This window comes from Squalius cephalus (genome assembly GCF_949319135.1).
Source record: "Squalius cephalus genome assembly, chromosome: 10".
NCBI classification, from domain to species: Eukaryota; Metazoa; Chordata; class Actinopteri; order Cypriniformes; family Leuciscidae; genus Squalius; species Squalius cephalus.
In genome coordinates this window covers 11,630,538-11,656,689 of record NC_137131.1, presented here as the reverse complement: position 1 = coordinate 11,656,689, position 26,152 = coordinate 11,630,538, and the positions used below count along the sequence as shown (strand labels likewise).

Below are 26,152 nucleotides of genomic sequence, written 5' to 3'. Positions count from 1 at the left end.
AAGAGAATACAGAGTGAAAAAACTATATATCCTGTTAACCAAGCGAAGATTGAATTTGAAGCTTTTTTGAAAAAAAAAAAAAAATCCTTTTGAGCCACACAGTCTGATAAACTATAGAAAATCCACTGATGACTGCTGCTTTCTCCTGGCAAAATCGGATTTTTGTGTCCCACTAATCCCTTGTCACAATCTGCATCCTGTAGGCTCTCTCTCTCTCTCTCTCTCTCTCTCTCTCTCTCTCTCTCTCTCTCTCTCTCTCACACACACACTGCCACACGTCTGTCTTTCGCTCTTTCAATAGTTCCATCCATTCTGTCAGGCCAGGCCATCCGCGTTTAGGATATAGCACGCAGAAAGAGAGTGAGGGAACAAAAGAAGAGGGAAAACAACACAGCGAAAACGCAAAATCTAGTCGGAATCAGAGGGGATAGATCAAGTGGATCAGATGAAGAGCACAACAAGCTGTTGAGCCTTGGAAGTCAAGGAAAAGTTTGAACATCGTGAGGGCCCTGGGGGCAAAGATGTCCTCATCACGAGGGGCTCGTCGCATCCCCTTCGGCTCGCTCGGCCCTTTATTTCAATGACAGGGAAGAAAGCACAACTGGCAGCGCCCCATTTCAGATATTGCGCCTTGGATGTGCCCTGCTGGGTGGGAATCTTCTGAGAGCTGCAAACATGCGACTGTGGTGGATTTTACTGCTAAGTTTTTGGAGTGTTTATGGAGAACTCCCATTCATAGCAGAGAACAACGCTGCCATGCTGGTCAACTGGTGAGTGGTCTGCTTTTCTACGCTTCAAAAAAATAAAAAATAAAAAATAACATGGCATTGAAAGTTGACAGGAACAGATGAGCATCTGAAGGGGTCAGCTTCTAAATCAATTTGAAACAGTTGGGAAGGGCAGGTGCTATTTTCTGGATGGAAGTTCTTATTAATAAAAGGTGACAGGTTATCTGGATGTCTTTACAGTGCGGGCCATGTGATTGAATGTTGACATTTCCACCAGAAATAATTTCACCCCTGTATGGCAGACTCTAGACACTAGTCTTTTTTTTTCCCCTCCCTTCTTTGCTCTTTCTTTCTTCTCCACCGGGTTTTCTAAGTTGAGCTAATGACCCTGCGCTCATGATATGAAGTACTGGTGGATCTATTTCTGACTTTGTAAAGAGGTTTCACCTCAGATTAGCAGCAGTAATGACCAGCTGACCTTTGTCCTGCAAGTCAGCCATGACAGGGGTGGGGGGGGGGGGAAGCTTGTTTAGCCTGGAAGCTTGTTTCTAAAAAAGCTTTTGGCTACCTGATGACAGCTGGCATACTTTGATGTGTAAATCAATCAGAGTGAGAAAGAGAGATGGCTCAGCAGGGTTCAAAACATGACATGGTCAGCGCAGTTGATAGTGTTTTCCTAGCTCACGATCAAAGTACGATAATGTCTTATTGAATATGACTGGATGCCAGCTCAGCACGGTTATCCATATATGTACATCGGAAAAAGGGGAAGCCCCCGACTCCCTCCCCCATGCTTAATGATTACAAAGCTAGAGGCAGCAATGATATGAGTGTATTACAAGTCCCCTTTACATAACCGAATTAAGCAGATGCCGGCTATGCCCCCTTTTCCCCCTAGTTCAGCTCCCATGTGTCTCTTGCCGGCTTGAGCCAATGGCGGCTGACCGACGTCACATGGTAAAAGCACAACTGATGGGTAGGCATGAGGATTTACCCTCCAGACCCAATGGCTCAGGATAAGTGTTGTTTTTTCCCCTCCCTCCCTCTCTATCTTCATCTCTTCCTATACTCACGCTGGTCCTAGAGACAGCTGGCCATGAGTGGGAGGTGTACTGAAATCCTCATCATCATTTGTCATCCAGCTTGATTTGAAAAAGCTATAATCACTATAGCTATCACTTTATTTAAGAGAGACGACGTCACATGATGTAGAAGAATAAAACAGAAAGGGTGTGATGCAACACATTATGTTCCAGAAAATAATCCATGAGATGCAACAGGTTAGAAGATCAGAAAAAAAAAAATTACTTACTGGCAAGTAAATACACTGTAAATAAACAAACTGTAAGCTAAACTGTTATTTTAATCAAAATTTCACACACACACACACACATACACACACACACACACACACACACACACATATATATATAATTTATAAAAAAATAAATAAAAACTATGTGTATAAAACTATAAACATAAAAATAAACACAAATATAACAATAATAACATTAATATTGATTTTATAAACTTTTTGTTTTAATTTAAAAAAAAAAATCTAAAAGAAACTAAATTATTTATGAGCATTATATTTTCTCAATTAAGGGAGATACTACAAAATGTTTTGGACCCCAGTCCTAACTGTCAAGTTGATTCACAGATCTTTTACCAATTGACTAACTTACACTCATTACAATGAAAGGGTTTGGGTCAAAGTGGTTTACCTCTACTTGTGCTGATATCTTCCGTACCAGCCCTGTGGCCAATCAAATGGTATTGGTTGAGACGTGACCCTTCCTCTGCCACTACCACAGATTTGCCAGGGCCTTTAGTCCACTTATACACAACTTCTGAGATAGGGTAAGCATCTGTAAAAACACACAGTAGTTTATACTTTATACCTGCCACAAAGTTAGATTATACAGTGATAATGGCTTATTAACCAGACACAGCGAGTAATCTGTTTAGTACCATGTTTAAATAAGGTTACATAAATTTTAGTCACTCTTGATTGTACAGTCATTGTCAGTTGATTGCATTGCATGCAGGCAAGTTTCATTTCTCATATTAAGGAGGTAAAGTGTCTACACCTGTCAATCATGGGAAAATATCTGCTTTCTTTATCAACGGGGAGCATGTTTGTCTGACTCTGCCAAGTGTAGAGCTCGGAGTAATACATTTAAAGTCCAACTGAAATCAAAATTGACCCGATTTACTTTGTTAGCGCATATTACTAGTCTTGTGGTGAACAATTAATCCGTGCAAGTTAATACACAGAAAAAAATTGTTTGCCGTCGTAATCTTTAATCAAAGTCTGAAAAGTTACTTCCGGTCTGGAATGGCGTTCCTTCTCTGATGATGTACGTTTGACGGCTTGGGTTGGGAAACGCTTAACCACTCCCCTCAAACCGTTAGTCTGCTATGAGTGAGAGATGGAGAGGAGGAGCGCTAGAGTAAAACCCTGCCCTCTGTTCAATATTCATTTTCACTGGGAAATACGTCACAACACTGGAGAAAAGTCGTTTGCAACTTCCGGTTCACGCAGACTTTAATCATCTGCATCTGGGTTGTATAATAAGATCAGACCTTCAGGTTAAAAAAAGAGACACCTACACCTCAGTTGAAGACAACAGGATGGAACACTTCAGGTGACATGACTTGAAGAGATAGCAAGTCTTTGTTGAATATCTTAAAAAAGTGTGCAGCCTTATATTGTTTCTCCTTTACAAAAAAAAGCTAGGGCCACGAAATCTAAAAACAATCTTTATGATTGTTTCACATAAAATAGCTGCAGCTTTACAGTGACTTTCATATCACTCAATTTTTTTTTACTTTCGCCCCCTCCCTCCATCTTGACATTCAATCTTGAAGCAAAACATTAATCCTGCCACTCTCAAGCCGGATGTCTCCATCACAATTAAGATTGACTTCGACCATCTAGACTGAGGGATTATTCTGCAAACCATCTACACACACACACACACACACACACACACACACACACACTCACTCACAAAGACCTACAGTACGTACCCTTAGATACCCCCAACATGTTCCTGCAAACTAATCCGAAGTACAAAAATTGTCTTCCCAGACTACTATCGATATTGCTACAAATCTTCTGACTAAATCAAGACTAACACATCAACCAGATGCTCCTCTGAATCAGTAAACCTACTTTTAGGAAGCACTCAAACACAGTTGAATGTTTCATTCAAGTCCCATATTTCATTGGGGGGTTGCGGAAAAAAAGATTTTGGAATTTTGAAAAATTCTAATAACGTAATGTTATATGCAAGGCATTTTAGGCAAGTAGCTTCTGGGCCATCCTCATAGACACTTATCAGAATGAAGTTCACTTGAGGATAAGTCCACACATGACTTATTAAGACTCGGTAGGGAACCTGCCCAATAAGATTTTAAAGTTAATACGGAGTACCTGGACAGTGAGCATATTTAGGTAGCTGGTGCAAAATACTGGCAAGTCATGATTTTCTATTATAAATTTACTTCAATACGTATGTTATCATGCTTGTGTTCTGTGTTATCTCCATTTCCCTTTCTCTTCATTACTGCTGTCATCATTATTGTGCATTTGGTATAAACATTTACCAATTATGTGTGAAATATCAGACTTTATGAGAAACTGGAGACTTTTTTAAGAGTTAGATATCAAAAAGATCAGGGCTGCGTTTCCCGATAACGATGTCTCTTAGCGTGCTACGAAGACTCTTAAGGTATAACTTAACTAAAGGTATACCATTGCAAGGTGTGTTCCCCGAACCATACCTTAGGAAGCTGCTTAAGATATACCTTCTTACGTGCGACGTAACCCGGTGCTGTCCGTGGCGATGGTGCTGAATTGGTTGATATCGATGGCTCGTGAATCAATTATTCTCTCGTGCAGGGGCTGTTTCACTGCATTATGTGAGAAAGCGGTGTTCTTTATAAAAGAAGCACTTTAGAAATAGTTAAAATTGCATTTATTAGGACTCATGGGATATTGTAAAAAATAATCCAAACTATAATAGCCTAGCCTACATATTTTAAAATTGTATCATATATTGCTGCCATGATAACCATTTCAAATTTTTACGTGCTTTCTTCTCTTTCCCATTTTTGTTCGCTGAGGTGGAGCTGCGATGAAATACTGTTCTTGTAAATACTTTCCAGCATTTCAGTAATAAAAGTGTATATCTTAAGTATGGTGCTCGGCAGAGATCAAAAAGGATTTAAACAGTGAATTTTGAATTAAATTCCCACACGACCTGTTTGTCAAAAAACAGTAGGTATTCATTTGGCCAGGGATTTCTACGTGGGTCGGGCGAGAAAAAACACTAATATTATGGATTCGGACGGCACTAAAATCACCGACTTACCCCGTAAATGTTTAAAATACGAGCCCATGAGAAACAATTAGCGTCCAAATAGGACTTAACTGACAGTAGCCTATGCTTTCACTGGCCTTTAAAAGCGCTCTTTAATTAAATTAATAATATAATATATATAATAATATAATAAAAAATCTAACAATTTTATTCTTTGCATGAAAACACTTGAATTAGCCTAATTGAACACTGTATGGGTGTATTAAAACTTCAGAATTATATTCGTATAGACCTGCAACAGTGATAAGGTAAAGCTAAGAGTGGTCCAGACCAACCTTCCGAACGTATGACTTACAGAAGGAAAACTTAACTAAGAACATTTCGGGAAACACGTATTATCGATAAGGTACATCTTAAGGTGTAATTTAAGAATGACGTTTCGGGAAGCGCAGCCCTGTTCTCCTAAGAAAGGTGTTTGAAGCTCGGTGCAAGTTCAGGTGGTGAGATTAAGTAAATGAGTGTGAAGACAGTATTGGTACTAATTATGGGTGGTGATTTGTAAGTGGAACTAATTGGATTGAATTTAGTGCACATCAGCTGATCCTAATAAGCTCTGAACTTGTTCAAGTTCAAATGGAAAACTATAAACTTTGTCTATGGATTGAATTAAAAAGGAGATTGAAGTTGTACATGGTGGTAATGGTAAAAATCATGGTAGAATGATGCATATAATGGATGTAGATATAACATGTGGATTAGGAAAATATGTATTTAGTGTGTTTATATTATACCCATAGCACTTTTTTGACATACTGTAGACTGGAAACAGTGGGTCTCATTCACTAAGCATGCATACGCACAAATTTGTGCATGAAATCTGCATGTTTTCGCGAGCAAATCTTGATTCACCAAAAACTTTTGCACTAAAATGTATTCTAAATTTACACAAAAATCACAAGTATGAAAAGCATTTTCTCTGTGCGGTCTTAAGAAATTATTTCATCTTAACATGACTATAATTCAATTATATTATATTATAATATAAAATTAATAAATAATAAATTTTTATTTATCATTAAATATATTTCATCATATACAGAGAAAGAGTAAGAAAAGCTGGCATGGCTTCAGCTGCATGGTTTCTCTGAATAACGCAGATTTACTTGTGTGTATAGCTGGTGAATGAGAGGTCTGTAATCTCGGTTTGTATAAAAGTTGTTTATTGTGTTTGAATTGTGTTTTATTGTGTTGGCATTACTCTGAGATCTAGCGAGAGCAATGAAAGGCTGTAAATGTTGTGTGGAAAACCCTTATATGGTGACGGTTTGGGCATGTTTTATGCAAACGACTAACCTTGTGCAAGTGGCCGCTCATTTAAAACACTCTAAATTCACTAATATTAGAATGAGATTAAAAATAAATTATTGTGCGTACGAACGTGTTGTGAATTAGGCAGAGATTTTTTGAGAGAAGTTCTCCTGTGCGTACAAATTACTAAATAATCCACACGATTATTTGTGAATTGTGTACCCAGTGCTTGATAAAGCAAAGGAAGTGACAAGGTCCAGCAAACGGAGGACAAAATATTTCTCATAGGTCAAGGGTTGAGACTTGAGCGAAACAAATGTAGCTCTTCATTAAGACAGGGTCACCACAGCCCACAGAGTGAATAGCCTGTAGAATTCCACCTTCTTACTCACACATGACTGAAATGCTTTCCAGTTCAAAGAAATTGTTCAGTGAGATTGGCTTGACAGAATTCATGTGTGTGTATAAAGGTTTGTCCTCACAAATACAGTGAAACATGTCAAAATCCCACAAAAAGACCCTCACTTGATGAGTTGTCTTTATTATTATAGTGAAACCAGCATATCTGTGTGGTTTTATCTGTATTTGTGGTCAAGGATGTTATTTTTTTTTGCATCTTATTTTAATCTAAATTCTAAATTATCATTTTAAATGTCAGGGTTTTCATTTTGTTTGTGTGTGTCTCGTTTACAATCTACTCTTGCTTTTACTTTCAAGGCCTTTCAGCATTTAAAATCAATGACAATTTGATGTAACTAGGTTTCCTCTAGGTTTCTCAAAGTTTATTTATTCTATACTAATAAAAAATCATTCCTAAAATGTGACAATCTGCAAAAATTAAATGGATAAATTAATAAAATTTAATAAAATTAAAATAATGATGATAATATTTTTCTGTTAATGTGATAAATCTTCTCTAAAATTGAGTACATTCAGGAAAGACAAAGATTCAGCGAGAATATTTTCCACTAGCCTAAAACAGTGGCCTTAAATTAACATAGATAATTCTATAGAAAGACTTGTTATCCCCAGTGGCATGAGTAATATATACTTTTATGCATTTATGCAAAGAAATAGCTATCATAAAAATAAAACTTTCCAACAAACACCAGCAACTTTCAACCTGTCCCTAAAGTCTGTCTTTCTTTACACTAAGATTATGAGGCTTGGCTGCCCTAAGGTGATTTAAATAGGCCTAGATCTCAACAAGTTATTGTGTAGACCAGCCTCGTACAGTACATCCTCTATTGCTGACCTATGCCTTAGCTTATTTCTCTTCCAAAACTCTCTGGGAAGAGATATATTGGATTAATCTGAACAAAAATATGACTCACCATCGGGGACCTTTACAAGGTTGAATTATCCCACAGTAATCTTTGGTCTACAGTATATAATCTTTTGAGGTGAATCTGGCCTGGATGGCACGAGAGCCCGAAGGCTGTATTGCAGTACTTAAAGCACTTAATATATATTTTTATTGGTACTAACGTCATCAAATAAACCTTAATGGACATGGCAGAAAGTAAATGTAAAAAAAAAAGAGATACAGAATGAAGAATATGGAGTGAAAAATATCAGAAAATATTGTGGTTGTTGTTAATGACTGTATAAAAGACCATTCATCTAGAAATCCTACATTGCTGTACTTGTGTTTTCGCTCCAAAATCTCAATATGTAAACTAATAAAATGTAATAGACATTTTAATTTTAACCAATATTAATCTCTATTTATTAATTTGTAAGTGGGTTAATGTACAGTCAGACGTTCATTTACAGAGTTCAGAGCTCCAAGACACTCCCCAGCCTCTTTCATCTCACCAAATAAAATCATTTCATGAAATCAATATTTCATGTCCAGCCATGCAATAAGTGGGATAATGTACAGTCAGCCAGTCTTTACAGCAAAATAAACCCTCTCAGGGCAATACAAGACTCCTCAGCTTAACGTCAGGGGCTATTTTGTGAGAATGGCCCTCTGACTACATTAATCCTGAATTCATGCCTTTGTACAGGATTCACTCAAGGTGCTTACATGTAAAGGATAATATCCATAGCCAGAGATGTACATTGTGTCTGTGGAGATTAACTACAATAATGATTGTCTGCGTCTCTTTGAAGAGCAGAAATTCCTCAACAAAAGGCTCCACATTAACATAACGCATACAATAGTTTTACAACTCAAAACTGATGTTGTTTATATGGGCAGCGTTGCTTTTCTCAGGCATTTTGGTTGAGAAGACAGTTAAAATCAGGCGTCTGTCACTGTTATCCAACCAGCCAAACAAAAGCTGCTAAGTGCAGACAGAATTTATATAACCCTTTACATAACACAGCACAATACTTCAAGTAAACACGTTTGTTGTGCGATTCACAAGTTAAATCACTAATTCTCTTCCGCCAGTAACTCTCGCAGGGAAAATGGTGTTAAACTCTAAGAATACAAGTCCTAATGAAGGCTACATTTTCAATTACCACCTGACAATGAATAATTAATACCATTTGAGACATTTGAGATAGCTCACAGGGTGTTTTATATACAAGTAGAATGTAAAATTAAAAAATGCTGAGAAATGACTGATTTAAAAAAAATACTAAATAATAAAATCTAATGATTTCTATAGAGAATAGTTCATGTTTATTAACAACGTACTATTAATTTCTGGAAGTCGTGCTCAACCTTTATGGTGAGTAAGGTCGTTTTTGTTTCTATGATGAAAGAAATAATATATGATAAAAATCAATAAGAAGGAAAAAAATTTAAACAAGTAAATGCTGTTGGATATGCTTTTGTCCATAAGGAAGATCTGAAATGCCAGAACAAAACAAGAATTGGTCGGAAAAAAACTGAACTGACAATAAGACATCTTTTGAACTACTAAGCCTTGTTAGAAAAATATTTTCACTATATAGGCTACTACTGTAATCAGCCCTTGAAAAGGAGAGGGTATTTTTCTTTCTTTTCTTTTGGTGCACAAAAGTTTTTTAGTGGAGTACCTCAAAGGGATAGTTCACCCAAAAATGAAAATTCTGTCCAAACCTGTATGAATGTCTTTTTTTCTGCTGAACATAAAAGAAGATACAGTATATTGCAGAATATGGGTAACCAAACAGTTGATGGGCACCATTGACTTCCATTGTATGGAAAATACAACAGAATGTCAATGGGGTTCCATCCACTGTTTAGTTACAGACATTCTTCAAAATATCTTCTTTTGTGTTTAGCAGAAAAAAAGACATTCATACAGGTTTGGAACAACTCGAGGGTGAGTACATGATGACAGAATTTTCAGTTTTGGGTGAACTATCCCTTAAAATTGATGGAGTGTGGCTGGTTCAACATTCGTTTCAAGGGTTGTCTGCATACATCAAGGTCAAACCATGCAGGCTAATGAGATTACACTTTATACCTTACTGTACTTCTAACTATGTTGATGTACTAAATTAACAATCCATCCAATCGCATAGGAAGCCTATGAGATGTCCAAATGCACGGCATCAGACTCATTTTAGGTCACGGGCCAGATTAGATTAAACGTCACCTTATGCTGGCCGATTTTTTATTTGATAAACCTTGATGTACCCATGCAGAGCGTAAATACATGGTCTTATGCAACTACTGAATTTCAAGAGCAACTTTTACAAGATTAAATCCACATACAAATTGTATCAATGGAAATATTAATTACCCACACGACAGCTATAACATTTAACACAAATTAAAGAGTTTATCTGACCTGCTGTTGCAAAAAATATATCTATATAAATTTAGCATGATCTAATTTAAATGTTTAAACATTCAAATCATCCCGCGGGCCAGATTGACTTCTGTATTCTTATCTGTGTTTAACACCACTGCCAAAAAAAGCCTATGAGAGGTCTTCAAAACCTAAAGAACTCCAGATCATGAGGGAATTTACTATGCAGCTACGACAGAACAATTAATAAAATATTCAGATATGCACAATCGCCCCTCCTAAGCACTGACTGTCATGGTTTCTGCAGTATCCTAACCCAAAAGCTCACCGTGTACAGCCCTATCCTGTAATGCCCTAAACATCAAAGAAAGCTGAGCTCCTCTCAGGTCATTCTTGGCTTCTTAGCACCAAAAAGCCTTTCTTTTATATGTGTGCAATGTGTACGTAAGTGCAGGAGGGATGGCAGGACACCTTCAACTAATCCAGTCCTCAAGTCACCCTCCCCTCTGTAAGAACCAGGTGATAATCTTAATCCTGCTCTTGGACAGGACGCCACGTGATAAACTGGACATACATTAAACACTAGTCTGTCAAGCTGCCTAAAATGGGCCAAGTTAGTACACCATTTTTTTTACTCAATATTTCAATATGCTAAAATGTATTAAGAAAATATGCAGAGAGAAAAACTAATGCAAAGAGGTGTTCGGTACCTAATATATTAGAAAGATAAAATTCTCCTGTAGTGGGAATTTCATATGAAATATACTAATTGTTGCTCCTGTTACCATCTCCGTTCTACGCTGTGCGAAGACAACCAATGAACACTATATATTCCATTATTTTATACTTGCATCTTTTTCATCTAAATAAGAATATAAGATGCTATTCACATCAATCAAATAACAAATGGATGTAATCATGACTATACATTTCAGAATCAGAGGGATTATGTTATGATTTCTTGGAATCTGCTATTTTAAAATGTTTTTGTAATGGCAATGAAACCTGTACAGTTCTTTTCTGAGTGGCAAGGGGGATTTTTCCGCATTTAACATGAAAAATGATGGACTTACAGCTGCCAAATTTGAGTGGGCAGGCATGAGCATCCATAGGGAAATCCTCCAACTGCATGGGACACTCCGCTGATATGGTCAATCTGAAGAGAGAAAAATTAAGATATGATTAAATCTAGATCAGCACCTCTGAGGATATGTTTTAGAGATCAGTTGTTAATATAAACATGTCTTATGTAAGTTATCATTACCATAGTGACAATCATCACTGCAACATTAAAGATTAATGAATTTTTCTTATTGAAAATCTTCTCAAAGTAGCTATAGGATTGAATAACGAGTGTATATTAATAGGAAGACTGAGCTTGCATGCTGAGTGCTCTTAGATGTATTTATAGAACAAGGGTGCCATCATGTGCCAGAAGTAGAAAGGCTGCCAAATCGGTGAAGTAAATCACTGCTAATTCTGGCTTTGCTCAGAACCACACACACACACAGACACACACGCACGCACACACACACACACACACACACACACACATATACATACAAATGCTATTTTCTATTCAATTATTCTCAGTTTTCATTCATACACACAGCAGAATTTAAAAGACCTATTTTGAGCTGAAACGCCACCTACTGAAATATTAGAGGACTACAAGGAAAAAAACTGCAATATCACTACATTCAGTTCTGAGTTCAATACAACTTCCAACAGTTATCCATTACATCTAAATTCATCTTACAAAAAAAGCTTGAATTGCTGTGCTCCCAACCAATAGAATAAGGAAGTAACTTTTGTACTTTCTGATCGCAGCAAAAAAGTAATATTCTTCATGTAAAAGGAAGTTTATGATTAAAACAAGAACAAATATCTTCCAATTTTGCTCAATTTTTCAAGACTTCATTTAACATTTGCATCTCAAGTAGATGTATCTTGATCTAAAGATGTTTAGATATCTGTATTGGAAAACAGGACAAAAATACTGAGGAAGATATTACTTTTTTTCAATGCATGCAATATTTAATGCCATGACTTTATGAATTTACGACTTTCTACATTTGATTTAAGCCCTTTTTAAGACCCACAGAAACCCTGCTTAACTATTCCAGATACACAGTATAAATAAAATAAAAATAAATAAGACTTTCTATATGAATACAGATAGTTGCCTTAATATATCAGGGTGTTCCTCACAAGGGGATCATTGGTTTCAAAAAGTTAGAAAACCCCTGATGTAGAGAACACTGCAGTGGTTCTGCAGTGGCTAAATCCACAGTCCTGTAGCCCCCTCTAGTGGACCATTTGTGAAACCATTTTTTTTTTTTTTAAACATTATAACCATATGATTTCCTGAAAACATCTATGGCTAAACACATTAAATGTGATAGAGATGGATTTTGCAACTGGACAACATTCATCCTATCAGAGAAAGTGACCCTGAATTCGATTGCTGGATGTTATAAAGTATATAAGCGATCTAACATGACATAAGAAACATGAAATGGAAGTAGCATCATATAATTATTGTCGCTCTGTCAAACAGACAAACGGTTTCAGGAAATTCCTGTTACAAAGAAGTGTAGAACAAAGAAATCTTCATGCATCCAGCAAACTCGTCCATGATTTTTTACAATGTCTGGTTGCATAATGTCTATTGTCCAAAGTCTGCTGCTAAAGAAAGTAATCAGCAAGGCCATTTAGCAAACCAATTATATGAGATCAAGGCTGATCATTACCATAATGGTTACAGGATGGCGGGCTTATTATGCCACCCTGTGGCCATTAAGCCCTCCCTTAATGTCCCGGCTGGGGCTAATTCAATGATTTGGTGTAAGCAATGCAATAAGATGTCAGCACTGACCCTCAGCTGACAGCGTAATGAAGGGCTTGATATTGCCACGGAACTGGAAATGCTTAAAACCTCCATCATAAGCAACTGAGGATGGGACCAGGGTTGAAGGGCCCATGGTTGCATCTCTGACTGGAAGTCCTGCGAGAATGTAATTAATGGGATGGGACACGTGAGGCACTGTTCCTTCACTTAATCAGCGCAGGGCCTTCATCTCTGACAGCTCCATGATGAATTGCTGTATTGGAAAAATCAAGGGCTGTCCTCTAAACTCAACCTCCATTCGACCAGCTCGCACAACTTTATCAAAACCAGCCATATGGGAGGCAAGGAGTTCGCTATGTACTTACTGAACACAGTTAGTGCTGAGGTCAGCATTGCTGGATGTGGAGACGAAATGATGTGGCACTGGGGCCTTGACAAATGGTGAGCGCTCAGAGTTTAATCCTTACAGTGAGCTTTATCTGGTCTGTGATAGCCCATTAAAGCTCATAAATTATATATCATTTCACAAGAACGTTCCATTCACCTTTTCCCTATGCCCCATGACGCTTTGCACAAATTATGCGAGTAACTTCTGTTAAACTGTAAACAATCAGTGAAAGGTTCGCTCTATGAACACAATAAGCTTTTTTAAAAAACAGGGTACAATGAAGTGATATTATTCTACACACCCTTTAAGAAATTTAAAAGTGTAAAAACATCATCAGCTTGATTATTTCCGCAGCAATATTACGGACGTGTTATATATCACTGTAGTAATATACGTCTGTATTATGTAACATACGTTGCCTTAATCAAAAACGTTCATTAACTTTAGCATTGAGTGTTAATATCTCAAAGTGCTTTCTGTCAGTTTGACAAATAACATATACTGTATTTACCCCGCTTAGAAACATTCCAGTAAACACTGCTAATAGGGTTAGGAAGTGAAAAGGGGAAACAATTACATTTTAAAGCATCCGTGTGAAAACCTGGAAAGAAACGTGAGGATTTTGGGAGAAAAACAAGATATTCTTAGTGCAAACTAGTGAATTATTCATAGGATATATCATAAATTAAATTGAGAGAGCGCACCACAAATACACAGTAGGGTCTACATGTTTTTTCATATGTTACAAGGGAATACAAATAAAAAAAGAAAATAATCAGGAGGCTCGTCAGGAAAAAGGTGTATAGAAAAAGTCTGTATCTCTAAATAATGGCGGCTGATTCTGTGCTAACACAAAATTACCACAAAACACAAAATTAACAGTAACACAAAATTAGTTAACCTCAGGTGTATATAAATAATGCACAACTTAAAATACTTAAAATTAAAGATTAAAGAGATAATATTTTAATACTTTTTACTTTTTTAATATTAGAAGTATATAGCTTTCAGGTTGCATATACTGTGCGTGTATGTGTCAATGCAATATATAGAAAATGGGATGCACCAATACCAGTATCGGTATGGGCCCAATACTGCACCCCTGTGCTCATTCAAATGCTCTGATACCAACAACAGATACCACGCAGCGTGTACAGTAACAGTGCTTGTGACAAAATAAAACAGACAACAGAGCAAACAGAGAGCACAATGGAGATATCAGAGAAGGATGTCTATGAAGTAAATGTATCTAATTAACAGAATATTAAACAAATTAAACTCCCAGAAAGCTGCCTCTCAGACAGCGCGTGAATAGCCTATTAAATTGAGTTCTCTTTCATGTCGTCTTGCGCTTGAGTGGACAAATTCACACAAAATTATGTAAAAATGCCCATATAGGCAAGTATCCTTGTGAAACATACAGTAGTTGGTTATGTCTTAAGTGAACATAAACAGTTTTAAAGAAAACATGTGTTTAACAGTATGTTGGATATGTGCAGTTTAAAAAGTGACAGCAGCCTAATAAACCTACTGTTGTCTTTGTCCTAAATTTTATTCTAACAACAAAAGACAGAGAAAATCACTCACTGACTGGTTGAGAGCTAATTTTTCACTGCGTTTCTTTATGTTTAATTGAATAGCACAGTGAATATTTAGAGCTGCTCCAGCAGGGCTCAACCATAGACTGTAAAAAAATATTTTTTTACAGTCTATGGTTGAGCCCTGCTGGAGCAGCTCTAAATATTCACTGTGCTATTCAATTAAACATAAAGGTCCAGGTTTACTAACCATTGCAAAACCTCTTTTGGTGTTAAAAACTGTCAGGATTTACTAAAGAAACGCAGTGAAAAATTAGCGCTGACAAGGCATGGACAGAGTTATTTTTGCAGCTGACCTTATTGCATATGCATTTGTAGGAGTTTCCCTTTCAGATGCAAAATGTATGGGAGGAGAGTATTTAAATGAATCATGCAAGGTGGTTTAGGTTTGCGCTCATTAATTTACTGGTGTTTGCCCCATTATTTACCGCCCAAAAAAAGCACGTCTTAAACCAGCGCTAACTGGTAGATTGCGTTGGTCATTATGGGATTGATCCGGCCGCGTCTGTGTTCTTTAATTTGCGCGTCGTCAGTAGATCACGCGCAGAACTTTCCACTCCCATCGGCGCTTTTTTGGAATTGCGCTCTTACACTAAATTGACCTGTTTAGTAAATCTGGCCCAAAATATGATAGAGGAATAATATGAACAGTGAAAGTACAGTAACAGTAGCTCCTACAATACATTTTAACAGGCATGACTAATTAGATTAATATTCTTTTGGTTTGTCTGCCCAATAGTTAAAAAAAAAAAAAAAATGCAATGAAAATACAGGTAAGAGTATCCCAAATTATGCTACATATCAAATCACTACAGGACTTTGTATTAATTAGCACATTCACAGTCAAGAGCTGATTAAAAAACATGGACAATCAGATATATGTGTCATTCATTATCAAGTGGAATAACAGCTATTTAAATACACTATAAAAATATAGTGTTCTTTTTTTATAAAAAAAGAATATAAAAAGATTTTAAGGGGATCAAAGGTGAAATTTTAACAATTGCTCATTGAAAAACTCATATTGGTCTACCATTAATCTGAATATTGAAGCGGATGTGTCCCCCTCAATGTCTATGTTGGTTATGACACTGTTGTTTTTATTAATAAATCCTGTTGTTTTATTAACACATTTTTTTTTTAATTTATATATATATTTGCAAATTTTACAATGCATATTTGCCTACTGCACCATTTTTCTCAACATCAACCTCAAGCTAAAAAAGTTATTTTAAAAACATGGCAGATCCTTCAGAAGATTTGACAGTTTCTAGAACATCTCCCTTTTGTTCGGTCTCGTAACCTCCTTTTTAACTCTAATAAAAGCCTGTAGACTGCGTTCCACTTTTAGAATGTGGGTGGTGAAATGTGTGGCTGTTTTGCCCTGCTTTTTCATGGCAGCTAAGGTGCTCCTTTCCATCTCAGCAAGAAGAGAAAAAACCTTACTGCTGATCACTTTTCCGGAAACAATGTGCGCATTGGTGAGTGGTAAAAAGCCCTTTTAATGGTTTGCACTGTTAGGAAATGCAACACTGGGCAGAGTTTATTGTAGGCAAGCTACAATAGCTCCACCATTGATTTCTAAATGACATGCTCCAAGTAATTTCCTCTCAGAGTCATTAATGTTTGATTGATGATCTCGTTCAATCTACAGTCTAAAAAAGCAGCTCTATCTAAGGCTTTATCAATTGAATAATTTGTAATATGGGTTTGGTCTTACAATATACAACGCAATAATTAAAAAAAAAAAAAAAAAAATGAATTGAGCAAGGAATGCATTTTGTGTAAATGAAATGATCCATGTTCTTTGTCTTTTCCATTTATTTTATATTGCTTTTAGACCCACAATATGAAATATAATTGTTACCTCTATGGAAAACTCACCAAATTCCCCATTGCATTTGAATTTGAGTTAATAAAAGCTAATAACTCATTATATAATGGATCATCATAACTGTAACCTCAGAGAATAAAAATAACTAATACATAACCACCAAACACTATTACGATTGTGCGCCTCAAAATTCAGCAGTTAAACAAGCAGGTTCTACTATAGAGAGGATTTAGTATTGATGCCATTTCGAGAACAACAATAGCGGCTTTTATACAACAGCACTAACACAGCAGTGCACGGCACTTGGCAGTAGATTGTTGCTGATGATAGCTGGGAGAGCAGAAACTGTGTGTGTGTGTGTGTGTGTGTGTGTGTGTTCTCTCCCTCTGCCCTGATATTGCGAGTAATGGAGCAGACAGTCTGTGAAGAACAACTCAACAACAGGGGCATAAAACATACAGCCAACTTTCTCTTTTTCCTTTGTTTCTAACTCTTATTTTGTCTCACCCCCCTTTTACTTTCTTTTCTATTGTACACCGTTAGGTTGGAACACCCTTGGGTGATTGGTCTAGGGTACAAAGAGAAGAAACTAGATACAGTATGTGTGTGGAGTTTCAACACATTTTGAATCTGCCTCTATGTTATTGCAGTGTCCCTAACCAAAGTCAAAAGATTTTTAAAGATAAAACTGGCTAACATATATGAGGTTTAGTCAAAAGTGCAAGAATGATTAGTCAGTGTGATTAGTCTTGGTAGCATCAGTAATAATAGATGTCAAACAATCATTTGTTTTGTTTTTTTACATTTTGCAGTGTACTGCATTCCATCATTTTCCAGTAAAAGTGTATAATTTTCTGCCTTGTTTTGGTAAATAAAGCTTAAAGTTCTATTTTAAAAGAATTTGTTTAAAGTAACATAATATGTATAATAATAAATATTGAATAATGCATAGAAAAAGTAATTATTGAAATTATAAATATACATAATAAAAAATTATAATTTGTACTTTTTTGGCCTGTGAAAATGTTGGCAGGGCATACATAAATAAATAAACAAACCAACAATGTTACTGTTGAACCCTGCAGGGACCTGAAAGACCCCACACATGGCCTCATGGCTTCTATAATTTTCTGAACCCGAGAGAGGATGCTTCTGATCCCTTTTCAGTGTAAGGCAATGTCAATTCTTTGCCTATTGGGAAAATCACTGTGGTCGTTAAATAATAGCACACCTCCCCTCAATAAGCAGGATGATCTTAAGTATCATTCAAGTCTATAGCATAAACAGAGCAAGAAGAATTTTGTCTGTGAAATATAAAGAGAGTAAGTATGAGGAATCTAAAACATGGGGAACCACTAATGAAAACAACAAAGGTAAACTCATGTGTCCTCTTGTGAGAAGACAACGTCAAAAAAAAAAAAAGTATAGAGAAAAAGCTTTAGCAGGGGCAAGCTGAACATTCCCACTGAGATTGTTCGATGCGGGACATGAGATGCTGAGTTCAGCAGGAGCCGAGTTCATGTGTGCTTAACACATCTGTCACATGGCAGAGGGTTCAGCAGTGCAAAACAGAGGTGAGGAGGCCATTAAATGAGATGAGAATCAAATGTATGGCTGTACTACCCATACTCAAATCCATTCATGCAGGCAGCATTTCATACTGTGAAATGACAAGGCATTGTAGCTTAAACTGGTACCTCATGGTGTACAGCAATGTCCCATCATCCTTCAGTCTCAGAAGCTTGTTGGGCGTTGTCATGTTGTGAGCAATGGATTTTTTGCCATTAAGGAAAAAGGTGTCAGGTGTCCAGATGTTGCTGGCCAGCAGGTTATTCAGAGGTAGCATCTCCATTGGCCCTTTGAAACACAAACGCTCATCTTTCCAGCTTTGACGGAAAAACACATCAATGGTGTATTCCTGTTCAAAGGAAAATGTTCATTTAGTGTGCACCAGAAGACAGGGTCGTCGTGAGGAACCCCAGGCCCTGTGATGAGGAGGAGGGGCACACTAAGGCCTCCCCATAAACTGTTTCTCCAGGGGCCCATGAATTACAGCGATGACCTTGCCTGAAGGCAAAATCAAATGTGTCACATGACTAAATATAAAAAATGACCAATAGCTGCATTCATCAAATCATACTGTGACCTACCTAAGATATTGCATGCAGAATTTCAGGAAATGTTGCAGAGGTGAAGTAATGTTACAGAGTGAGGCAGGATTTAATGAAGAGTGATCTCAGTTGGGAATTTCCAGCTGTAGAAGTGAATGAATAGTGTGTCTTCATGAAGAAAGGATCTGGTTTAAATACTTACCATCTCAGTATCTGACACTGGCCCAAAGCTGGTGACAAAGATGTTGGTCTTAATTTCGGTCACTTTCTCTGTAAAGCCACAAACAAATAGGGATTTATTAGATAGTTTAATTTTGGATGTTATATATTTATACTATAATGGAAGTTCTACATAATTTATACTATACATACTTTATATATTCATTTACTAATATATATATACAGACAGAGAGAGAGAGAGAGGGAATGTAAATAAAATATGCAGAATTTCCAATCAAGTATAAATATATAAGTAAATAGTGTATATATAGTAGGCCTAAATAAATAAATAGAATATAAAATATATGCAAAATTTCCATTAAAGTACGCTTTGATTCGCTATTTGTATTGGTACGCTATTTCTTTTAGTTGCATTCATTTTAAATGAAAAGCAATTAATTCCAGGCTCCTGACTGCACTTTCCTTCTCAAAGTACTAAATCATGTCTAAATTCATCATTTGTCAATTGACATCATGTTGCTGATGCAGTTTTCACATGGAAACAGGTGCAGCCAGTGTTTATTCTCTTTCTCTGCCATAACGGCATGATTTTGACATCTGAGAACAATAAACCTGCACCTTTTGAAAAGAGCGATAGCTTTCTCAAGGTCAGCGGGCACATTCATATCCCTTCTCTCTCGCCCACCCTCTCTCTCTCTCTTGCAAGAACACTGTAATTGCGAGTGCCGGGAAATAGTGGCTGTTTGATTTTCACAGAGAACCAGGCAATTTCTGTGATCACTTCTACTCTGTGCAAACATCTCCTGTATGAAAACACTTCCTCCCAGTTAGTGGATTGAATAGAAGCAGCATCTCCCTCTCTCTCTTTTTTCTTTTCTTTTGAAAGTCCTTCATGCTGCTGGTCACGATGGAATGTGCAGGCGTTCTCTCTGTTTAACCATCTGCCTTTATCTGAAGACATCTTTTCAATATAACTACCAGAGGTCAATGCCAGACATAAATTCCCCTAATATACAATAAAGAAAAAAAAACCCGCCTCTCGCTAAATCACAATCTTGCTACAGATTATGTTTTTGAAGTATCTAGGCATGGTATCTAGGCAGAGTTTACCTCCAAGCCCAGGTCGCAGTCTGTTATCGTAGCCATCCAGCAATCCATCCAGGATTCGTGTAAATACTGTGATGTTATCATTGAGCTCCGACTCTTTAGGAGTCCCTGTAGTAGACTGGGAGAGGCTGATGCACAAGACCATACAGATAATTAATAACTACAAGTATTAGTTCCTATCCATTAGGTGACCACAATGATAAAATTGTCTGGAAAATGTGCATTCTTAAGATATCAATAGAATCAATAGACATATATGCATGTTACATTAATTGACTCCTGCAATTAACTAGACAATAATATGAAGTCAACGAGAAATAGAAAGTTACATTAAACGTAATCTACCTCAGATGGCAGGTGAAAGTCATGAACAAAACACCGACCCACATACTTCTCATTTTGGCGCTGCAGTGGGGTCCATATCCCATACCTGCAAAGAGTCCAGCATATGGAGTCATTCAAACCAGCATGATAATCTTATCATTCTCCAAGAAACTCCATGAATTATGCACACTTTAATTTAAAATAAATTGAGAAGGTAAGTTTGAAATAGAGGTAAATCCCTAAAATCAGTAAACTTAAAAACAATATAATTTACGAAGTGTTAAACAAACAGTTTTGGTCAGCTATACAGTTAAAATTAGGACACCTTTTCATTAGCCTATTACTTTAATAATAATCATAATAAAAATAAGTAGCCTAATAACAATTGATGCAATCAAATGCCTTAATTATTTTTTTAACTAGATTATTTATTTGCCAATTTCAGATACTATACAAGTTATACTATATTTTTTAATTTTAATTTTATTTACTTTTTTAAATCAAATTTTAAGACTATTTTCTATGTCAAACAAATATATTGTGCATTTCCCTTGAACGCCACTTTGCAACATTTCTTTCAACGTGACCGTTTGTAAAAAGCAGTAGGAGCGCTGAGTTTGCAGCGGCTGTAATGCTTAGTTTTAACAGCATCTGGCGTATAAACTTGTCGAACATTTACAGTGAGTCCTACAAAGCAGAGTTGAGCAAAAATCGTGTACAGTAAAAGCCTCGCATCTTACCTTAAATATCTGAATGGTGCAGTGGATCCACGTTGAAAAAAAAAAAAAAAAAAATGCAATGAATTCCTTTTGAAGCAGTGAGCAAAATCCAGCAACGTTCAGCTTACAGCAGTAGTAGATGCGTTGTTCTTCAGATATATCCAGTCTTAACCATACAGGCTCATTGTTCTGTCCTCTTTTACGATTCAGTGACTGAACAGCCGCTGCAGAACATCCCTTCCTTTCCACCGCATCCCAAAGACCCCTTCATCACTCCTAAATCCAATTGAAAGACAGTAACCAGGCAGCCCTTAAAATAGCCTAGTCTTTGTTTTCTCTCTTCCCCTATTCTCCCTCTAGTCAACAAATTCCCTTTAACAGACCATTACTTTCCCCCCTTATTTCCTCTGTGGTAGCCTAGCACGACATCTCAACGCTTATCTGCGCAACCGTTCAAGCGTTACAGAGTTTAACCGGATTCTCCGCTTACCGGGTCGGCGGTTTGACGTCCGTTGCTCTCCTCACTCTAGCCCAACTGTCACTCTAGAGGCATTTGTTCGTATTTGGGACCAAAGTAATAGGACGTCACCTCCGCTCGCGCGGCATAATTACCCCCCGAGGGAAATTTAAGCGCCCGTTGGGTTTTGAAACTTATCTTGTTTGAGCTTATTCAGAGAAAAGCGCGATTACCCCCGTCCCCTGCGCGCGTTACAAACGCGGACGCCAGAAAATGAGTGGATTTCCCAACAATTCTGCTTACTATGCATTTTGCGCGCGAGCGTTTAGCTCTAGGCAGCTCCCCATGCGCCAGGCTGTTTAATGAAGACTGGCTTTCTCTACATGCGGATCATTATATCTCCACTGAGGATAATTACGGTTTAAAAGTATCAGTTTGCCCAATTATAACGAGTTGTAAATTATAGAATAGTCCTTTTTTATAAATAGTTTAAAATCGGTAGGCCTATATAAATATATCAAGGTATCAGTCAAAGATACATAACATTGATTTGATAGGACTAGATATAAAAATAGTTTGAGAGCAAGTATTGTTTTATATGAAACAGAATGGGGTAGTAATGAGGACAGCCATCAGAGGGAACTCTAATCCCATTTTTTTTTCTCTGATGCTGACTATCACTGCAGTGCCTCAGTCGATAAATGAAAACCTCAAAAGCTCTACCTGCTCCAATTTCATGTTGTGCATAAGTGAAAAGAACTAGTTTCTTTTATAATGACACATTTTATGCTGATTTGGGGTGACAGGACAACTGGGAAATGTATCCAATGTCGCACACAACACACACACATACACACACACATGCAAAAAGCATTGCTATTACACCACTATTCTAGTGATTATGCAAAATACTACACATGTATTAAGATTACTTCAAAAATAAAACAAGCATGTGTATTGTAGACTCTCAGTAAAAATGCACACACATGGGTAATGTATGCAGGTGTTACATTGATTTACAGCAAGAGAATCAAAGCAAGTAAATTAAACATCTGCTTTGGGTTGGTTTTAATGGTCACAGTGCTATCGAGAAAAAAAAAAACATGCATCCCTTATAGGACAAGATTATTTCTAGGTTCATGAAGATAGTAAAGACAGTTTGTTGTCTAAGCATAATGTGATATTTAGTAATGTGATTTGGGGATTGATTTATTTTTGAAGCGCTTTTGTCTGACTGTTGATTGACTCTATTGATGTGCACTCCAGAGATTTTCACACAGAGCAGCTGTTACTTCTACAGTCCACCTGTGTCCAGCGAGCATCTGATAAACATGATCTAGTTGCAAGTGTGTGTATGTGCGCATGTTAAACAGAGCTTGAATAACTAAGATCACCAGAAAGACAAAAAAAGCAGCCTATGTTTGAACCCAAGACATATGTTATGAGTTAAAAGTGATATGGTTTTTGGGATTCTTTTCTTTTACTATACACAATCAGAACCATAACAATTGCTTAGAGAGTGTGTTGATTCCAAAAATAGTAGCATGGCATTGAATGATGGGAATAGTAACATCACCTCACTTTCTGTTTTGCAGGAATGCTGTGGATGGGAATAAAAAGCTATTTGCAATCTATGACACAAGGTAAGTGACTTATTTGTATGGCAAAAAAAAAAGAAACCATGAATTAAACATGATATTTTGAAGTAGAAAGACTGAAATATATTTTCTTGTAAGACTTACTCCAATAATCTTTGTTTTATTTACAGCATTGAAAAATAAAATTTTCTTCCCTATTATCGACGGCATGTTGTTAACGCCTCAGGATCGGAGTTTCGCAGTATCGCAGGGGTCTGAATTTTTCAATGGGTATTACGAGTGATTTCGCAGAGTTCTGTCTCAATCTAAAACAAATCAGACCGACAATGTCAGCCACGTACATACATTATTCATTCAGCACAGTGCAATATTCACTCCATCCAGAGAAACTATTTATCTGTGTCCATTTAATCTGGAGGGGGTGGAGGGGGCGTGCGGAGGAGAGAGGTCTTTTGCATCTGCGAATTGACACGAATGGAAGGAAAAACCCTTTCAGTGGAAACCAGTTATTCCCCTCTTAGTGATACTACCTCACCCTTATACAGTAGATCAGAAAATTGCTTTGATAGTTCAGTGGGCGAAATAAAGCAAAGTGCCTTGTGAACTTGTGGACGCGGTCTATTACCTCACATTTAGAGAGGTCAGGGGACAATGGTCATTTTAAAGGCAGGGATCGTGAAAGGTTTCAGTCCTCCCACAGCCTGTTTGACTAGTGTTACTTTAAAGGAAATCTACAGCATTAACAGCGTTTGGCTTGGTGTGTGACCGTGACTCGGTGCCATTTGCTCAGCCCACACACTGAGGAGCCTTTGCATTTGCAGATGATGTGTGAGTGGAGTGCTTTGTTTGGATGATGGGATGTGGGTGTGTGTGGGTAAGTGCTGTTCAGAGCTACCCTCGCTTTCTATCTCTCTCCTTATAGTAGCTGCTCTTTATAAATGTTTATGCTGCAAGAAGCATAGAAATCATTCCAGCTACACATGTAGCCTAGAGCTACAAAAAGAAATCATCTTAGAATTGAATATTGAACACATTATACTCTATTAATGCCAACGTGATAGTAAAAAGGGGCAAGGGCACTTAGTGAACATAAGTCTTAAACTTTAAGTTTTAGTTCTGTACAAAGAAGTGTTTTCAGAAACAAATTTCAGACATAAAGAATTTACACCCAGCCAATCCATGAGTTTGGAGCTGGCCACACACAAAGTTGAAATGGAATGACAGGAAAGGGAATTTATTGAACTGCAATTCAAAAACACCAGTAAGGCATTTTGGGAAGTGAGGTGCACTTTCACCTTGGTCCAAAAAAGTTAATTTATAAAATATGATGAAATAAACTAAATACAAATATCTATAACATTCAAGGATTTAATAATCTTTGCTTTCCTAGTTAAAAATTACTGTCAATTCTAATGTAATTCTATTTTCCTTACATTCAAATTATAAATTCAAACTCAGTAACTGATTAGGAACGGTTACCCAGGACTAGCTGTCCTAAAACAGATTAATATTTGTTAACAATTCAAAAATGAAGCGTGATGTATCAATAATATAGTCCTCCTAACACGATTTCAGGCTGCGGATCAAATGCTAAATGTTGCCAAGCTAAAAAAATATAGTATGCTATATAGCTCAAGAAGAATGGACATCTCGATGGAGACTCAGTCCTCGGCTCTGAAGCTTCTGAAGCAGTACCAGGAAGCACAGCCACATCCCTCTGCATCCGGCATCTGCTTCTAAAAGCATTAGCCCGGCATCAGTCTGCACACTACAGTCTAAATGTAGCTTGGGGGATTTAAGAAAGCCGCTAACTTCGACCATTGACCATATCAAATCCAGCAACAGCTCCCTTAAACAACCTTTCAGTCAGAACAATGCAGACCAGTTTTTTGAACACAGGTCAAATTAACAGGATTAGTTTAATGAGTTTTTAAAGCTTGGAAGAAGCCATTACACTTTGGCTTAATCTCCAGCAGACTGTCAAGCCTCACTGAAAATCTGATTATGTATAATAAAATTGTCTAGAGGCTCAATGGAGGAGCCTTAATATCCATTGATGGGGAGTGGTAGTGAGAACAAGTAATATATCAGATTGATTTTATCACAGAAGGTATCAATACAGTAGCGTTTTTCTCCTTCCACTCTGTGCCATGATGTTCTGTTTATAGTGTGTATGCTTGCATGCAGAGGTTGGCTACAGTACAGAAGGCGTTCTTATAAATGTAATGTTCTAATAAAGTTATAAAGCACTGCCATTTGATACCACCATACCTTGATGTAGCAGATGTGCAGCTGAAATGATCTTCTCAGAAAGAGAAAGATTAGCCTACTAGTGTCCAGAACACTCAAATGTAAGGAATGAGCTGAGTAACCACTTAAAGGTGCAGTAAGCCATTTTTGAAAAACATTGTTGAAAGTGGACAGCAGTAAGGGGTGTATACATGAGAGAGAAAGCTCAGTGCACAAGACAGACATTAGCAGAACGACTATAGAAAGAGAGATGGTAGAGAAAATACAAAAGATGAAAAGGCCAGGGGAATATAACTTTAAAAAGAAGGGTTACGATCAGGCAAGAGGTAGGACCCAGGTTAATATTGGAGAAGTTTTCCAGCGCTGGAGAGGCCTTAAGGAGCGGGAATTATTATTATTATTATTATTATTATTATTATAAGCCTGGAATGTGTAAACCTTCTCCACTGCCCGTTTCAAGCATCCCAAAGCATTCAAAGCTCCCAAAGTGTGTCCGAAAAGTGAGATGACTTTCTCCTAATATATGGTTTTTCGTTTACACTATAATCGTTGCTTGTGTTGCATATGTGTACGTTTACGTTTTGGGGGGGGGGATGAGGCATCAAGATAGGGGTGTGTTTGTTTTGGTGATTTTAAATATCAACAGGGTTTACCAGAAATCGCTTACTGCACCTTT

General features: G+C 37.1%; 2 protein-coding genes across 6 annotated transcripts in view; one reads left to right on the top strand and one right to left on the bottom strand.

Annotated features, from left to right (window-relative positions):
* The window catches only part of gabra5 (gamma-aminobutyric acid type A receptor subunit alpha5), a 38,448-nt gene that overhangs the window by 11,712 nt on the left and 584 nt on the right, over positions 1–26,152 (bottom strand). The window contains exons 1-8 of one of the 3 annotated variants that reach the window (XM_079882815.1): positions 21,662–21,998; positions 21,193–21,447; positions 20,474–20,558; positions 20,132–20,256; positions 19,044–19,111; positions 18,428–18,648; positions 11,133–11,215; positions 2,453–2,596 (exon numbers count right to left, since the gene is read on the bottom strand). In XM_079882815.1, the coding sequence (XP_079738941.1) occupies positions 2,453–2,596; positions 11,133–11,215; positions 18,428–18,648; positions 19,044–19,111; positions 20,132–20,256; positions 20,474–20,556 (724 nt within the window). In that variant the 5' untranslated portion in view covers positions 20,557–20,558; positions 21,193–21,447; positions 21,662–21,998. Of the gene's footprint in view, positions 1–2,452; positions 2,597–11,132; positions 11,216–18,427; positions 18,649–19,043; positions 19,112–20,131; positions 20,257–20,473; positions 20,559–21,192; positions 21,448–21,661; positions 21,999–26,152 lie in introns of those variants that run through there. The other 2 variants (XM_079882813.1, XM_079882814.1) reach the window with 2 other exon arrangements.
* Positions 260–26,152, top strand: part of gabrb3 (gamma-aminobutyric acid type A receptor subunit beta3) — a gene marked incomplete at its 5' end in the record, with an annotated part of 64,980 nt that continues 39,087 nt past the window's right edge. For 2 of the 3 annotated variants that reach the window (XM_079882804.1, XM_079882805.1), the window contains 2 exons: positions 262–770; positions 23,224–23,271. In XM_079882804.1, coding sequence (XP_079738930.1) covers positions 676–770; positions 23,224–23,271 — 143 coding nt within the window. Of the gene's footprint in view, positions 771–23,223; positions 23,272–26,152 lie in introns of all 3 variants that reach the window. The other variant, XM_079882807.1, reaches the window with a different exon arrangement.